The sequence below is a fragment of the Excalfactoria chinensis genome, chromosome 3 (genome assembly GCF_039878825.1).
Source record: "Excalfactoria chinensis isolate bCotChi1 chromosome 3, bCotChi1.hap2, whole genome shotgun sequence".
In the NCBI taxonomy this organism is placed as follows: domain Eukaryota; kingdom Metazoa; phylum Chordata; class Aves; order Galliformes; family Phasianidae; genus Excalfactoria; species Excalfactoria chinensis.
The window spans coordinates 89,272,017-89,290,722 of record NC_092827.1 but is presented as its reverse complement, the minus strand read 5'-3'; the positions used below and the strand labels follow the sequence as shown (position 1 = coordinate 89,290,722).

Here is an 18,706-nt window from a genome sequence, read left to right as displayed (position 1 = left end):
TCGGACCAATGTCTTCCCGGGGAGGGCCGGGGGCTGTGGAAAGGCTGCGCCCGGACGGCGGTGGGCGCGGATCAGGCTGCCCAGGGCAGTGGGTGCCGGAGCTCAGGGAGCCCTGGGACACCGCTCTCAAACATATGGTCTGACTTCTCGGGCGGCGCTGCGCGGAGCCAGAAATCGGACTCGGTCATCTTTACGGGTCCCTTCTAACTCGGCTATTCAGTGGTTCTACGCCGCTCCTCGGGCTACGGAGGGAGCGCTGAGGCGGCTCAGCCCGCGCTGAGGTGAGACGCCGTTACCGCCCCGCGCACGCGCCCCGCCGCGCGCCTCGCCCGCCAGCGCCGCCTCGCGCAAGGCCCCGTCTCCTCCCCCACAATGCACCGCGCCAGGCAGCCTTTGAAAAAGCGGCGCGGCTCGTTCAAGATGGCGGAGCTCGATCAGCTGCCTGACGAGAGTGAGTAGCGACCCGTGCCGCCGCCACCCCTTCGCCCCTCCGCCGGGACACCCGCCCCGCGCCCCGCCGTCGGCCCGTCTCAGTCTCGCCGCGAAGCGGCGGCCCGAGCCTCCTCCCTGACGACCGGGCCGCCCCCCCCCCACACCGCCGCCGTCACCCGTCCCCGGCGAGGCCCCGGCCCGGGCGGCGGCGCGAGGAGGGCGGGGGGCTCCCGACCGGGTGCGCGACCCCGCTGCCCTCGGAGGTGCGCGCTGTGGGTCGCCGACCTGTCCGGGTGCGGCAGCCGAACGTCACCGGGCGGGGTGCGCGCTGCGGGGTGTGGGGGCGCGGAGTGCGGGCGGGGCGGACGCCGCCGGGGGCTGCGGGCACCGCGGGGGTCTGACGGAGGCCTCCGGGACCCCGCGACGTGTGCGAGAGGGGAAGGCTGGTCGTGTGGGAAAGAAGCATGGGTGGACAGGTGTGCCCACGTCCAGACCTGTGTGACGGTGTAGGGTTTGTGTCAGGGTGGCGTTCAGAGAGCACAAGGACCAGCTGGAGCACGGATGAGAAAGACGCACCTTTCTTTGTGTGTGGATTGAAGCACCGTGTGCTTGAGTGACATGAGAGAGGGTTTTCTCAGTGTAAAATGTTCCTGCTGACATGTTGTCCTCCTAAATTATGTGGCAGTCTTCCTAAGATGACGTTTTGTAAGCGAGTAACTGAAGCTGCTAGTATGCCAGAATAAGAAAACACGAAGGGAAGAGGGGGTGAATAAAGGAAGAAAGATCATTACTTACTTGGATTTTGTTTTATTTTTCTCTTTGCTCTTCAGTGACATTAGAAGTAGTCAGTGGGACAGCGTATGCGTGTTATGTTAGTATATGCCATAAGACCCCTAAGCTGCCTGCTGGAAAAAATAACCCAAGAGTTCCTTGATGCGCAGTAGGGGCTGAACAGGGCTCTCAGCCTACAAGGACAGGCTGAGAGAGATGGAGCTGTTCAGCCTGGAGAAGAGAAGGCTCTGGGGAGACCTGAGAGCGGCATTTCAGTATCTAAAGGGGACGCTATATAAAGGAAGGGGTTAGATTCTCTGACAGGGTCTGTGTGACAGGACGGGGGAAATGGTTCCAAATTAAATAATAGGAGATTTAGATTGGATATAAGGAAGAAGTTGTTTACAATCTGGGTGGTGAGGCAGTGACACAGGTTGCCCAGAGAGGTGGTGGATACCTCGTCCATGGTGACATTCAGGGTCAGGCTAGAGGGGCTTCAGACACCTGATTGAGCTATGAATGTCCCTGTTCATTGCAGGATAATTGAACCAGATGACTTTTAGGGGTCCCTTCCAACTCAAATGGTTTTATGATTCTATGAATTGAAGCTTGTTAAATATTTATATATATAATGGTTTTAGCACTCTTTGTATTGCAATCTTCCCCTTACCCTATTATAGGTATTTTGGAACCCTTTTGTTTATAGTGATATGATAAGCAGGAGTCATAGTCATAGAGTCATAGAAAATCCTGTGTTGTAAGGGACAGGGATGACTGAACCCATGCCTCCACACAGCACCACCCAAAATCCAAACCCTTTGAGAGCATTTTCCAAACACTCCTTGAACTCTGGCACTGAGGCCATGCCCACCACCCTCTGGTGATGAACCTTTTCCTAACCCCCGCCTGATCCTCCCCTGATGCAGCTCCATGCTGTTCCCTTAGGTTCCGTTGTTGGTCACTACTGTGCCTGCCCCTCTGCTCTGGCACGCTCCTCACTCTGAAACCACATGACAAGGAATGGTGTGAGATCAATCACTGTGTTTTATCAAGTGCTTTTGTAATCTGTAATTCTGTACTTTAAGTCCTTAAAGCTGAAGATGGCATCTGAGCAAAGAAGGTTCAGAGACTGACAGAGGAAGCAGTAGTGAGCAGTAGTTTGGAAGGCCAAGCCCACATTTCTTACAGGGGTGGTGCACAAGATGGTACTCATAGGTGAGGTAGAAAGGACTGAGCGTGAATTCATTGCTTGCAAAGGGTAGATGCATGCCTGTAGGTGGGCATAAATCATAGTTACCGAAACGTGTGGATGTTACTTTTGTGTAACAGTTTACATAGAAGTACTGGTCTGAAGTGTATATTTGTATTTTTACAAGACCAGTGGTGTTGCTGTTACAGGTTTTTGTGCAGTGCCTTACTTAGCTCCGGAATACATGCATCTTACAGTACTGACTTTCAGGCTTACTCATGAGATATTAGTGTTGTAGGCTTATGCAGTTGTTTATATAGGAGGATTCATATGCTAATTAGTCACTGTGTGGTAGAGCATATTCTACAGTATGCTGTATTTTTGCTATTATGTGTTTAACGACCTTTGTTCTAAGGGGAAAAACAATTTGATTGTTAATGCATGAAGACATTTTTTGCAATGATCTGTGCGTGGAACCCATTGTTCTTTGAGTTATAAAGCAAAAAGGAGTTTACAGGTAAAAGGGGGCCTCTCCTCAATGGCTTGTCCCATAGTCTTGTAGATCACGTCTTGACTATTGTCATTGCATAGTCATGACAACAGATGTTTTGATAATGGATCTCAGTTTAATAGTTTTAGGTCTTTGTAGAAAGTGACTCTGATTATTCGCTAAATAATTCATCAATTTAGGAAGGTATGCAGACTAACAACCATTTTGAAGTTATTCTGACTGTTGCTTTTCCAAAAAGAAGAAATAAAAATCACTTTTGGGATACCCAAGAGGTTTAAAATCTCTTTCAGATCTCACTTAGTGTCTATTGTTGTTCTGAACATCAGCTCTAGCAGAACCACATTTACATAAAGCATTGCAGAACTGCAGATACATGCCAGGCTAAAACTAGGGCAGCGGGTAATTTTGGTGAACGTGTGTACAACAGTGTAGTTCTGTGTTTTTAGTGATGCTGTTTTGTGCATCACCGTGGTTTGTGAACATGCCAACTACTTCTATAGCAGGAGGTGGCTTGGGGTTGAGATCCTGCTTCTGACTGCCTGGCCATGGACCTTACAGCTCTGACAACTGCAGGGAGAAAACAGTTAATAGCTTGATGGTTTTCAATGATCCTTCATATGTCATTGTTTTAACCAAGGAGACTTAGGAAGGATCACTGAAAATTAAAGACAGAGGTGATACTCTTGGTACTGCTCAGTCGTTGATACTGTACCATGTTAGAATATGATAAATGCCAGTCACGGATCAACTAAGAGAGCCATAACTAATAGATAGCAGCATTTCATTGCTTATTAGATCTATTTTACATTCTCACTGGGGCAGTACTTGGTTACTGTGCCTACTTTGATCATACCCACTCTCCAGAGGAAGCACTGTGCATTTCAAGAGGTTAACTCAATATAGTTTTCCCTTTAGCACCTTTATGTTGCCTACAGGGGCACCAGAGGGGTTTGTTAAGTGTGCTGTTTCACCTGGAACAGGTACCCCAATGCACCGTGTTTGTGTCATGCAGGGTTGTGCTGTAGTGCAAGCCCTTGCCCTTAGTGTGGCTGTCACTGTGTCTGCCTGGCACATGGAGCAGACACATGGTATCTGTGTTTGTGAAGGTTGGAGGAAATACAGACCTTAGGAGCAAGGTCAGCACAGCAGAAGCCTCCATTTGGTGCAAGCGGGGGATGTTTAGTTGTTTCATTGGATGGAGAGGGACCTTCATGTTTTATGGAGTACTGGTGAACTGGGTATTTTCCAGTTACACTGTAACTATTGCTATATCTGGTTCTTTTGTTTCCTATTCTATTCTTAGACTAAGCTTGGATCTTCATTCCAGGTTGATTTCACACCATCTTCATGTGGCTTTCTGTACACAACTTAGTTTGTAAGGGATAATAACAATGAACATCACATTTGTTTGGAATCTTCCGTAGTGGTATAAACATAAGTCTCTAAAATGTTAGAATAGCTCATGACTAGCTTATGTGTGATCCTTGTTGCTTTTCTCCAGCATAGATTGTAGTCAATAGTGGACTGTAACTGGGCGTTCACATATAATTCTAATTAAACACAGTGAGAAGATAAGTGAAATTTTGTAACATGGTACATCTATGCAACTTCACTTTCAAATTGGAAATCTGATTCAGTGGAGCTTGTGCCAGTGTTCTGGTAGAGCACCTGCTGCCCTCTGGAAAGCTGTGTAACACAACTGGGCAGTGGGTACACCTTAACCCAGGAGGGAGTTAACACCAACAACCTCAACAACCAGACAAGGTGGCAGTGTATAAATTAACATGCATTTGATGGAGTTGAAGCCTTTTCTCACTAGTGTTGCAAGGAGGAGAGGGATACAGTAACACTGTGTGCAGAAAGTCCTGTGAAGAAAGAGCAATTCCATAGCAAATCCTGTCACTGAAAAATTCCAGAATATTAAAATATGCAAAATTACTTAAATACAAATCATTAGATTTATATTTTGAAGCCAGAATTGTTTCTTCAGATGGTTGGGTTGATGCCCAATGAGTGACTAATTTTAGTCAGTTCCTTTTTCCTCCCTTTGTCTCCTGGTGATTCTGCAGTGGAGGTAAGCAGTGGGCAGTTGTACTGTGCAAGCCAGATGGCGGTTTCTCTTGCTCTCAAAAGGGAAAAGCAGTTGATTGTATTGAAGTGTAAATAATGTTGCCTTGTCTCTTGCTTCTAGTAATACAACCTTATTTGTGAATTGCTCAGTTTTAAAGTACATGTAGTAAAGCTGAGGTGAGCCATTGATCCAGCATGTGATGTGCAGCCGTGATTAGCAGACAGGGTTAGTCCTGGCACACAGCTGTGTATTTGTGCATTCCTGTACACTAGTAAGCCTACCGAATGGGTTCCATGGAAGTGAGATGCCATCTCTGAAGAAGTACAGGCATGCCAAGCTTGTGTGGGGTCATCAGCATGGGGCCACCAGAACTGAGCCACTGAGCTGCTTCTGAGTGCTGTGTTTGTGGTGTATGTAGACAAATACTACCAAGCTGCAGGCCAATCAGAGCCAGAATGCGGTAGCAGTGGATAGCATGGTGTTAACCTTGTGCAATGCAAGTACTGACAGTGGTAGTGTGTTGCCAGATCCGTATTGGTGAATGGTACTAATACAGTTTGTAGAGGCTTGTGTTTTAGGATAGACAGAAGGGAAGGGAACGAGCATCTTTTATCCCACAGATGGAAGCTTCAGCAGAGTAGTATTTAAGGCAGAAATCATCTTTGCTCTCAGCACATTTTCCAGCCATGGTTCCAAGCACTCTTCCCTGCATAGCCAGTTGTTCTGCTCTGACACTTCCCTCAGCAGCTGGAGGAGGGACAGGGCATTCCTCTTACCACTTTGGTTTTCCATCCTCAGGGCAAAGCAGCCTGGCTCCACTCTGGGCTTTTGAGGCAATAAGTCAGCAGAGCCTTGAGATTACAGCACTTGGGAGAGGGCACAAGACATGTTTTGTGGCTGCTAAACAGTACCCACAGCAATCATTTAGCTATTATTTGAACAGCTTGCCTTCGGAACTGTCTATTACCATGGTATCAATGTGTTGCCCAATATGAGTATGCAGTGTTTTTAAAACAAGTGCCTTGGCGTTGCAGTTATTCTCTGTACAAGTCCTGGAAAAGGACTCGCAGGGCTGAGAAAATTGCCTTCCACCTGGAGTTAAACTAGGATTTGGAAATATGTAAATGTCAGTTTTATTAGTGGGCTGATAACATGAGGAGAATGCTGCTTCATCCATCCTAGAAGCTAAAAGTTAGTGATCTGATGTTACCTGAGGTTTTGGGGAGTTTTTAAGCTTTGAAACTCAGGTTTTTGTATGGTCTGTGCTTTTAACTTTCTAAGCTTTCCTAGATGAGCTGCCGTTTTAGTGGTCAATCATTTGAGATATTTCCTTTGATAAAACAAGTTACACCAAGCTTGTGTAGGTGAATGATGTCTAGGAAGGTTACTGACTCAACGTGTCATAGAGGCTTTTGTTTTTCCCTTCTCCACAAGTTTCCTTAGCCACACCATTATTAGAGCCAGCAGTGTAGCTTGGTGATGCAGGTTTTAGAGATTATCCTGCAACTAGCAATAAAATAAATGCTCATCTGCACCAAATGTAGAAAATGTTTTAACAATCTGATGAGGAAAGCTTTCTTATTATATCATCACTTATCTAAACGATATAATTGCCTATATTGGTTTAGATATGCTCTTGGAAGAGCTCTTTGTGCTCATGTACTAGTAATATCAGTAGCTGTGGAACATCACTTTGGTTATTTGTAACTTTTGTTTTCAAAAATATAATCAGCTGTTGCAAATTCATTATTTGAAAGAGTGACTGAAGGATCTTTCACAAATTTAATTCTTTTGTCCATGTTCCTGTTTAAATGGAAAGGATAATTGTTGAGAAGCCATGTTTGAACTGCTTTGCCTTAGTGTTAGTATTGAAAGTCTACAGCAGGGCATTCACAGCTGCCCATACTGAATCACAGTGGTATTCCTAGAATCATGGAATGGTTTGAGTTGGAAAAGACCTTAACGATCATAGAATCATTAAAGTTGGAAAAGAGCTCTGAGATCATCTAGTCCAACTGCCCACCTACCACCAATGTTGCCCACTAAGTAATGTTCCTTAGTACCATATTTACACATTTCTTGAAGCCCTCCAGGGACAGTGACTCCACCACCTCCCTGGCAGTCGTTGTGAATTTTACCATGCCTCATCCCAAGGTTGTCTTAATTCCAGTATTAGTCACCTCCTTGATGCAGTGAACCTGGAGGACCTGGAAATAGATTTTGGTTGCAACATCCTCTGTGATGCGTAAGCCTTCTTTCTTTGCTTCCACCCATTTCTTGTGAAGTGCTTAATGTTCGCACAAATGAAATCTGCCTGATTGTCATAATAGGTATTTACATTCAAGCGTATGTGTGCATTCTGCTTTTATCTCTGTCTGTGTAATTAAAATGCTGGTTAAAAAGACTGCCAATGATTGTGTATTTGTATTTGGAACAGTAGTAGTGTATAAAATTAGCCCCATTTAATGTGAGGCTGCGATAGTATGAATCCAGTAATTATTGCAACTGGAAATTAGAATTGTTTCCAATAACTTAATCTACTCTGGACAATAGTAATCTTTATAGTTTCTGAAATGTTTTTATCTGTATTAAGTGTTGGGTGTGTTTTGTTGAAACCTGTTACTACTCAGAAGGTCATCCTAGTTTCAGTTTTTGTGTCCCTGGTTGTACATGAAATACTGCCAAACTAAATGGAAAATAGAGGGGATTAGACTGTTTTCCTTGAAGTTTGAAAAGATAAGAAAACTTGACAAGAAAATCCATGCATCAGGTAATTGTCTACAAGGTAAAATTAAGCTTAGTTACATGTCTCTGTTGCCATTTTGATGTTCTATGTTTGTTGTAGTGCTTTAAACTAGAGATTTTCTGCAATTTGTTACATTAAAATTTTTGTTTTACTTCAAACTCATCTAGATCAGAAAATATACAATGGCTTTAATTTACCCTGTAATATCTTTGTGATATGAAGCTACTCCTCAGTTACAAGAGGTGAATTTACTTGGAACCAGGTCAGCATAGTAGCAAGTTCCTGTTCCAGCCACTTTTAGGTCTCCAAGGCAGGTTCTGCCTGACCAACCTGATCCTTCTATGATTGAGTGACCTGCTTGGTAGATGAGAGAAAAGCTGTTGATGTACTCTACCTATACTTCAGCAAAGTTTTTGACACTGTCTTCCACAGTATTGTCATTTAGAAGTTGGTAGCCTGTGGCATGGACAGGTACAATCAGCTGGGTAAGGAACTTGCTGGAGGGCTGGGCCCAGAGAGTGGTGGTGAATGGGGTTACATCCAGCTGACTGTCAGTCACAAGTGGTGTTCCGCTGGGGTCAGTACTGAGGCCTGTCCTGTTTAATAGCTTTACTGATGATCTGCACAAGAGCATTGAGTGCACCCTCAGTAATTCTGCAGATTGACACCAAGTTGGGAGGAAGTGTTTGTCTGCCTGGGAGTAGGAAGGCCCTTTGGAGGCAGCTGGACAGGCTGGCTGGATGGGCTGAAGCCAATGGGATGAAGTTCAATACAACCAAGTGCTGGGTCCTGCACTTTGATCATAACAACCTCAGGCAATGCTACAGGCTTAGAGGAGAGTAACTGAAAGACCCATGTGGAAGAATGGATGTGAGGGTGTTGGCTGATGCTTGGCTGAACATGAGCCAGCAGTGTGTCCAACTGACCAAGAAGGTCAATGGAGTCCTGGCTTGTGTCATCAATAGTGCAGCCAGCAGGAGTGGGGAGGTCATTATCCCCCCCTGGTGAGGCTGTGCCTCAACTGCTGTGTTCAGTACTGGGCTCCTCACTACAAGAATGTCACTGAGGCCTTGGAGCGTGTCCAGAAAAGAGCTGTGAAGGATCTGGAGCACAAATCTTATGAGGAACAGCTTGGGGAACTGAGATTGTTTGGTCTAGAGAACAGGAGGATCGGGGTGACCTTTTCGCTCTCTACAACTGCCTGAAAGGAGGTTGTGATGAGGTGGGGTTCGGCTTCTTCTCCTGGGTAGCCAATGATAGGATAAGAGGGAATGGCCTCAAGTCGTGCCATAGGAGGTTCAGGTTGGAGTATTAGGAAAAATTTCTTCCCCGAATGAATGGTCCGGTGCTGGAATGGGCTGCCCAGGAAGGTGGTAGTCACTGTCCCTTGAGGTGTTCAAGAAATGTTCAGATGTCGCCCTAAGGGACTTGGTTTTGTGGGGAAATATTGGTGGTGGGTGGATGGTTGGACTATATGATCTTGAAGATCACCAGCCTTGGTGATTCTATCATTCTGTAATTCAAGCTGTCAGAGTTTATTTCACCTTTGAAAGAAATGTGCAGGAAGGTTAACGGCGTAGCCCAAGTCTGTTGTTACCTTGCAGTCAAACAGCTTGGTAGAAACTGGGAGAGGAGCCTTCTAAACTGCCAATGAGTGGAAACGAGTTCTGTTTCATTGCTCAAACTCAAACAGATTTTTAATAAATATATACTTTTTTAATAGAAAATTTCATTCCTTTTTCTTTCTTTTTATTGAACATTCATATATATATTTAAACAGCATAATAAGTTGTCAGCAAACAAAATATGTTGAAAGAATAAGGAATGCAGGTAGTTGGGTTTTTTTTCCTGTCTTTGCTTCTCCTGTGTTCGCTTCAACCTACCCCAAGCCAAAATATTCTGTTCTCTTGGAAAGGGGCAATATTTAATTTTTGGCTCCATGGTGTTCCCTGTAATGTGTCCCCTTGAAGCAAGGATTTCTGGCATTATGAAGTTAGTGGGTTTAGGGCACCAATACAGAAGAGTCACAAGCAAAGGGATTTCCAGACCTTTGCAGTAAAAAAATCTCTCTGGAACTGCAGTTTGGGAGAAGCTGAAGGAAGGACATGGGGAAAGTGAGGGTGCGGAAGAGGAAGAAGTGCTAGAAGGAAAGATTGCAACAGTGGGACATAAGTGGGAAGGTAAGGTCTATTTGAGAGGAAGCCATGAAGCTCTGGTGGAAACACTTTCAAGCAGAAAAATCTTTCCCCTTGACTTCTCTTAATGTAAGTGCTTCCAACATTTTATTCTTAGAGAGCCATTTGCTGACTGCAGAGCATGAGGTCAGTGGTGAGGCCTACTTTTCTCAACCAGAACCATTGCAGAGGTCTTACAGATGCCATTCAAGGGGAGCAGTGAAGTTATGAAGGATTCACTACACAGATTGAAAACTGAAAACAAGGCAAGGATTGTGTCTACATTTCTAATACATGAAGCTGCAGCAAGGAGGTACTACTGGGGGCAACTGGCTATCTGACTCCCTGCTTTTGTTCCAAGCTTAGCACATGCCAACTACTTCTGTGGACACTTCTGGCATAGAACTTTTAATTAGTTGGATGAATAAAATAAATTTACTTATTGTATCCTAGTAAATCATGCAGTGTAGTTGCACCTTTGTGTTATTTTGACGTTAAGCTTGTTGAGAAGCTGCTATGATGAATGAAAGCGCTCAGCATCTGGAACAGGTTCTGTAAGAGTGAAGCTAGCGGAAGAACAAAAAGAGTTTTATTGGGTTGTAATCATCTAATGCAGTGCAATGGGAGTCAGTGCAATGGGAGGTGTCTTGAGTTCACTCATTCAACTGTGAAAGTTTTAATGTTCTCATTTCTTCCTAAGAATTAAGAATGAATAAGTTGCATACTTCCAAACTGTTTATGTGGATTTTCAATATATTTCAGGTTCTTCAGCAAAAGCACTCGTGAGCTTGAAAGGTAAGAAGATAATGTGTTATTTACATGGACAAATGGGACACCCAGTCTGACTTCCATGTGTGCTTAGTTTCTGTCTCTAGAACATGAAGCATATAACACTGAAAAGTATTTGGTTTAGATGTTTTATTGTATTTTCTTAAAATATCATTAGTTTTGTTGTGCTTATTAGTTATCTCTCTAAGACTGATAATTCTTGGTGGTTGGAACTGCATATGTTGTGGTGTGTTTAGACGCTGTTCTTCTAAATGGCATTCCTGAAAAGTGTTTCTTCTTAAGTATTGCTTAGGAATCAGGTTTGATGAGAAAACTGAGGTAATTTTTCCTTTTTGGGAGTGAAATAGGAGAATGATTCTTAGTGAGATCTATACATGTGACAAATGTTACACTAGGAAGGAAATTCATAATCTCTTAGTGTTTTCTGTCAGTTAGCTGTAGGCTGACTCAAAAATCTATTTCTTTTCTTTGAAATTGTCTGCATGAGTGTTATGTACAACTTTTGACTACTTAAAATCTGCCTAACAATAGAAGTTACATTACATATTACAAGGCTTGTATTACATGAGGAAGATGACATGGTTTGCTGAGTCACTTTTAATTAACGTAGCTTGTTTCAGTTGAATTTGTTTTACTTGTTGGTTTGCACCTGCTTGATCACTTTATTTTCCCCAAGATTCAGTTTCAGCCTGTGTCACCCTGACAGGGGAAGTAATGGAAGTAACTGATTCCACCAAAGGAGGTTTTATGAAATCTAAGCTTTGTTTCAAATATAATAAAGCTTCTCCTTTTAAAATTGATTTAATAAAGACTACTGAAATCTAAAATCCACTTATAGTTGAATCTAAAGATGACATTGCAAGTAAAATAAATATATAGTAGTTGATAGTTGATGATGTTATGCTAGGTTTCGGATGGTAGCTCGTATTGTAAGTATATATACATGTGTACATTTTTATACTGTGTGTGTATTAATGACATGAATTCCTCACAACAGAGGGAAGTTTGTCCAATACATGGAATGAAAAATATAATTCACTGCAGAAAACTCCTACTTGGAAAAGCAAGAATGCTGGCTCTACTGTGGAAATGGTAAGAAGCAATAAGAAGACAATTTTGGGATTGCTAAAATACCACAAAGTTGATCAATTGCAACAATCAACAAAAGTTGGCTGAGAATTCATAGTTTTGTAATCTCAGAATGTTTAACTGTCTGCTTCACAAGCAGTCTATGGGATTCCAATATGAATTGAATTATACTTCCCTGATTTTTGGTTTGGTTTTGCCACCAGCCCCAATACCTAGTTTGTCTACGTGTGTATTAGTGTGCTCTTCTTACTACAGACTGAAGAGTATGTGAAATGCTCACTCAATTGCTATGCAGATCTTTCTCTTGCACTTTTGTGATGCCACCTTCTTCCACAGTAATTGTAGCTAACTTTCCAGCTCTTACCATTTTTATTTATTTATTTATTTTAAATTCAAACCATAATTAATTTATTGTGAAGCGCTTGTTTATTTGAAGTGAAGAATTATGTCTGGAAACTATTACATTTGCCAGCTCTGCATGCAACCAAAGTACCTGAGCAGTATCTAGTAGTGCACTAAAGCAGTGTGACTAACATCTGTCATCTAGTTTCTTTTCTCCCTGTAGAGGGAATCTTCCCCAAAGTATTTGTTTTGGGAGGATTCATGGAGATGTATAAACAACTGTTGATATGTGCTTATGCTAGGGAACTACAAAAGTCTACAAAATGCAGCTTCAGGCAGTGACTGGAACTTTGTGATGGCCCTGACTTCCTGACAGAGTTCATGACAGTTTCCAGCTGTGTCCCAGGAAAGGTTATTTTCTCATGGAAATGAGCTTTACTGGTAATTTAGAAGATGGTATGTTCTGAAGAACAGAAGTCACTAGCCATAACATTAGCATCAAAAAACTATAATGTCAAAACTTTGTCCATCTCTAGGTACTCTAGCTATCAAAAATAAGGAGTCAAACTTTGAATTTAACTCAGTATTTTATATAAAGCTGGGACGTGGGCCAGAGGATAGATTAGTATGTTAGCAATGGTCCATGCTGCATAGATGTTATGTAGTCTTCTACACTACTTTGAGTTCCATGAGCACTAGAATCTTAAGGTTGCGCTGTTGATTGAAAAGTCTTTCCCCAAATGCCTGACCTATTTAGCTAAGGTGGATGTTATTTCTTTTTTGACGGATGTTATTTCATTCTGCTGTTTGACGTCAATAATCCAAACTATGAAACTTTGATGTTTTGGGTGGTTCCTTGGAATAGAATTTGGTAGCTTTTATTGAGAATTGGAAAGCAGTTCTATTGCAGTAATGTTGCCTTAGCAGAAAGTTGAAGGACCTTTTAAGTTTTTTCTAGGTGGAGTATTTTTGTTCCTATTTTGGCACATTATTTTATTCTGGTATAGCATCATCAATATATACAGCACTATTATGCAACTGCATGGGTGGAAACACTTCCGTGGGAAAGCATCAGCTGCCCTCATGGCATGGGACAAGCCAATTTTTTGCTACTAATTGATTCAATTAGGAATGTGTCTTTTCAGGCAGACTTTTTAATCAGTTACAAGCTTATTAAATAAATTTCTCTTATATGAATGCTTATTAGTGAAGTTTTGTTTCTCTTTCTTATTTTAAGATTGGGGACTTACTTATTTTTTGCTGTTAGTATTCTTCACATTGTGGGAGCTATGGATTTCATACCAATACCAATTTGCAGCACTTCCAACACTTCTACTGACAGAAATGATATCAGCATTTGTTTGACCTTTACTCATCTTCTTTGTTAATAATTTCAGTTACAAGGAATGCTACATGATGCAGCCCTGGAATTCTGCAAAGGAGAGACACTTCAATTAAGAGTGGCTCCTGCTGCAGTTTTCATGGAAGGGAAAGCTTCTTGCTTTCAGTACTGGCAGCCAGTCAGAGGTTACTATTTTGTCCTCATTGAAATCTCAACATTTTTGTTATAGAGTAAAATGTTGAGGAATAACTAAACGGAAGTGTTAGAAGGGACAAGCTTCATAACACACATTTACAATATAATTTCTCATTTTTTAGTCAGCCTTCTCATTCTTTTTGGGTTATAACCTCTTAGCACAAGTAAATTTTTGTGAGCATAAATCCTAATTTCTTTTCTTATCTGATAGTATAATAACATATACAACAAGCTTTACGTTCTTCAGATGTGAAGTTCATAGCATTCTGCAGTGTAGCTGCTTCCAGTAAATTAGAAATAACTATAGTAAAGTAATAACAATAATAATGGTAAAATATTAGACTCATATGATCCTTGCAAAAAAAAAAATAAAATATATATATATATATAAATACATATATATATACACATGCACAGCTAATATTTTTGATGAGCATACTGAAACACAGTTTAGAAAATTTGTTTTACCAAACTGTTTAAGAGAGGTGTTTATAACCATCAAAAGAAATGTATTAAGCTTAGATATACAAGTGTTCAGACACCTAACTCATTTGGAAACAAGCAGGAGTTAGGTTCTGAATTCTTGTGTGGGACTGGGCCAGCGGTGTGATAATAGGTTATATTATAGTTAGCACTGGAAAGCCTTGAACCTTAAATCCTTTGTGCCTTAAAACTAGTAGGTGGCGAGAGAAAAGGCATTCCGTGTCTCTCATTGTGAATACTGTGCATGAACAGAGAAATATGTTTGTTTTCTTTTTCTTGTAATTCATTTCCAATTTTGATATGTGCAGCCCTTCAGAAATTCAAAACGGAGTCGACTCTTCTGCGAAGAAGATGACAGACAAATAAACACAAGGTCACCCAAAAGAAATCAGAAGGTTGTGATGGTTCCACAGGTACCTACATGTATGCAGATATTTTTACCAAAAATGGGAATGAGCCCATCTGTTTTAGTTGAAGAATAGAATATATTTGCTTTTCAAGTTGCACTATCTGTTTATGAATATGCCTGTGAGGAAAGATGTTGCTAGAAGTAAGCCTCAATTCAAAACAGATTTGTATTTTCTTCATCACAACTGGTTATAATGATATTTTCTTCATCCTAACTTCATCATAACAATTGTTTATGAGAGTGCTTGTTCTTTTTGATGTTCTTTTTGATTAGAATACAGAGCTAGAAAGCAGTCCAGAGTTACTGCTTATCTTGCTCTTGCACAAGTTTATTCCACTTCAGTTAAAACCAGCTAGGGTTCTTCCCCAGTCTATATCATTTAGAAGACTTCTATATAAAATAATAGATTTCAGTAGTTACGACCTTGCTCTAGGGTTATAGCCTTCTATATATTCATGGCCTTCTCTACCTTGGTCCTGAAATGATGCCATCCTCCTGTTCAGATAGCTTATTTATCTGCTCCACTGCTTGACTGCCTACTTCCTGGTATAGCACAAAAGAGTAGCCATTCTATTTCTTGCCTTTTATTTGTTGTGTTAAACTGGGCAACATCTCTTAGTTTCAGAGAACTGGCTCTGATATTTCTGTCATCTAAATCACTTCTCTGTGTACCATCACCTTGTGAGCCTGGATTTGCCACACTGAACAAGTAGTACTTGAATATGCACCTTGCACACTTACTGAACTGTACTGTGCAGTGTAGAATGGGGAAGACTTAGCAATTGCTGTTTTGCTGGACTCATTTTGTCAAAAACATTTCTCTCTTTTGTTACTATGATTTCTTAACAGTCGAAAGGCCTGGATAATGTCCTGTGCCTAATTCATTTGTACTTAAATGTTGGTTTAGGAGGTCCCACAATAGCTAGAAAAACCTTTATGAGAGCCTACAGCTGCATTAACTCATGAATCTTGACATTGTGCTAGCCCTTGTTTCCTGGAGTTCCAGTGGAAGAAAGAGGGTTGTGTATACAAGGTAGTGGTTAAGCACAACAGGTAGTTTCCTCCCAGTTTTTTTCCTGCAATATGCCTTCTTTGTGCATTATTCTGATATTGCTGCTACTGAAGGTCATTTATGAGCATTTGGAAAAGGATAACAACTAATGATGGCGTAGGGACCCAGTTAAACTAATGTTCTTGAAAAGCTGTTAAGTTTTCAGTAAGCTTTTTATTCTGTTAGTCAGGATAGCCATCCCTGTGAGGAAATTACAGAACCATTTTTCTAGTCTTGTTTAAACAGTTCTTAGATTATGCATGTGATCTAAGACAGCGTCTTTCTGCAATTTATAAAATAGCTGTCAAACTTAGTTTAAACTTGCTTGCTTATGTCCATGCTAGGTACTATTCCAGTTTTTTAAAAAGTAGATGCTCTGCTCAGGGCTTTGACTATGTTACATTATTGTGCTAGCTTCATCTGAAGTTTAAGAATTATCAAGGTGAGAAGCAATAGGGCAGATGAGGTAACTGGTGTTGCTGGCATTTGAGCTGCCACATCACATATGCCAACTTGAGACAATATTCTGTAGTGCCTCAAACATTTAAGGCCTGTGTGTACTTCAGTACCAATAGTGTTAATTAACAATGTAGCTTCAGTGCTGGAAAAAGCTTTCCTTAGAAGAGCTTTGTGCAAAAATAATTTGCTGTACTCATTCTCCTAAAGTTTGCCATCTGTTTTGTTTGATTGTGTTGATGATAAAGTGCAGTAAGGTTTATTACAGATTGGCAGCAGCAACAAAAGATTTTAATGTAACAATATATGGAATTAAAATGTAGCAATCATTAATGAACGTATGAACTTGTATCGAGAAGATCTAGTTTAATCATTATAGTATTGAAGAATAGTAGACTATGTTTAACTGTTTCCTTTATTTTTCTTATAGAAGTTTAATACAACAATGTCAACACCCGACAAGAAAGCTTCGCAGAAGATTGGTTTACGGCTTCGTAATCTACTCAAACTTCCCAAAGCTCACAAGTGGTGCATATATGAATGGTTCTATTCTAATATAGATAAGTACGTGTCCTTTGTATAAGCATATAAATATTTTATTAGTATAGAAACAAGTTATTTTCTGAAATTGAACTGTAAATTTCCATATACTGATTAGACACTCCAAAATTTATTCTTGAAAGTGATTTTCTTTTTTATTATGGGCAATCTTAGCTTTTTAGCTCTTGGAGTGTCTCCTTCATGGAAATAATTTACTTTTTATGGCCTCTGCCTCTAACAGTTGAAAGATTTTATTCATTTGTTTTTAGCTTCTTAAGCATGTAGTTAGCGGAACACTTATGCTTTTTGAACCTTTGGGTCAGTGGGGTACAATGAAGATGGAAACGAGACTGCCTCTTCAAAGATACCCATTCCCTACAAGTTGTAAACCTTTATTACATATATTTCTTCTCTATTGTCCCTGTTATTTTGATTGCGATTGCAAAGAGACTACTGGGTTATGACCGTTCAGCTCTTCCCTAGATGTCAGCATCTTCTTAGATCTCCTAATCTACCTCCCAGGTTGTTTCCAAAGTCTGTTGCTTCAGCCTTTGGTACTTTATTGCTTAACACCACCTAGAAAGGTGGTATAAATTGTTTAAAAGAACCATTTTAACCTAGTCCCTAATCAAGGAATAATATGCAGAACTTGTTACGGATTAACTACTATGTGAAACACTAATGTTTAATAAATTAAAGGATGGCTTCAGAGTTAACAAGCATTCTTTTCCAGAATTTATTCATAATTACTGCTTTTGTTTCCAAATTTAATAAGAATCGCTGCAGCTCTTTTTGTTAACTTTAGCAGGCAATCATAGCATCAGAAAAACATTTTCAAATCTGTTCACCACAACCAGAAAAATTACATGTTCATTTCAGTTTGTTCTAAATTCATCTTTTGTGGGAGATGGTCCTTTTTTTTTTCCCCAGGAGGGAAGGGAGTAGAAGCCCTGCTTATTCTTAGTCGTCATTTTAGTATATGGCATTTACAATTTTTTCTTTTTATTTTTTTATTATACAACAGTTCAAGAACTTTTTATTCCTAAATGTCTATGGAGCTTTAGGTCTATCAGTAAACAAGAATTTGTTTTAGCAGATAAATCCAAAAACCTCCTTCGTAATTATCAGTGTATGCTTGTAATGCTACTAAGTTACAATCCTGTGAAGATATTATCATAGTTTAATTTATTAAGAAACTCCATTTCTATGGAAAAAAACTTTGTTGTTGTGAGTGATAAGATCTAGACAAGGTAAACCATAGAAAAGTTTAAAGCTTTTCTGATGAAATATGATTTCAACTGATGAAATATGGCACTCTCTACACATCTTAAAATATTTTATCCAAATTTTATCCTAAATTGACATCATCAATTTAAATGCCATTTACTTGCTAAAAGTTTGTAAAATACTTTAATCTCGGCAAATATAATCTGTGGGATTATTAGGTTATTTAAACCGTTTCAGTTGGATTCTATCTACAGTGCTGTATGTAGGACCATTTTTCTGTAAAATTCCATTCACTTTGTTGTACTTGGAAACTTACTACTGCAAGGATCAGAGAGCCCCAGATTGCTTACACCATTTCCCAGGGCTTACAGACTTATAAATGCTGTGGGTTTACAGTTTGCCTTCTTAGGATTAAGTGATAGTAAAAATCAAATACAGATTCTTTCTCTTTTCTTTCTCTTTCTTTCAAAAATCTTTCCTTTACATGGATCTTATGTTACTGAAATTAAATATGAATAAAATAGAACTTCTTCTGCACTCCCTGATCTGTTTTTCTGAGCATGATTGATTATCCTTAGCAGTTTTTCTTTCCCCTCTTAAATCCCAATGCCCTGCAGAGAATGGAGGAAAGTGGCTTTATCTAGGATGCAGTTCTTTTCTTCTCACCAGATGAGATCTATTCCAGTTGCACATGATCTTTAATGATTAACCTGCTATTAATTAGACATACCCATTGCAGCTCCCTTGTTTCCTCAGCCCAAGAGGAATGTAATACTAAAAATAAAACGCAGTCATAAAACATAAGGTGTATATTTGTGCTATAACAGATAACAACATCCAAGAGAAGTTCTTAAGTTGGTAGGTTCTCTGAACCTTCACTTCTGTTATA

The 18,706-nt window shown here is 40.5% G+C and overlaps 1 protein-coding gene across 1 annotated transcript in view; it reads left to right on the top strand.

Moving 5' to 3' along the window:
- Positions 1 to 372: 372 nt before the first annotated feature.
- The window catches only part of LIN9 (lin-9 DREAM MuvB core complex component), a 36,852-nt gene continuing 18,518 nt past the window's right edge, over positions 373 to 18,706 (top strand). Inside the window, exons 1-5 of the mRNA XM_072332379.1 lie at positions 373 to 451; positions 10,657 to 10,689; positions 11,681 to 11,775; positions 14,443 to 14,547; positions 16,481 to 16,614. Of these exons, the coding sequence (XP_072188480.1) occupies positions 373 to 451; positions 10,657 to 10,689; positions 11,681 to 11,775; positions 14,443 to 14,547; positions 16,481 to 16,614 (446 nt within the window). The remainder of the gene's footprint in view (positions 452 to 10,656; positions 10,690 to 11,680; positions 11,776 to 14,442; positions 14,548 to 16,480; positions 16,615 to 18,706) is intronic.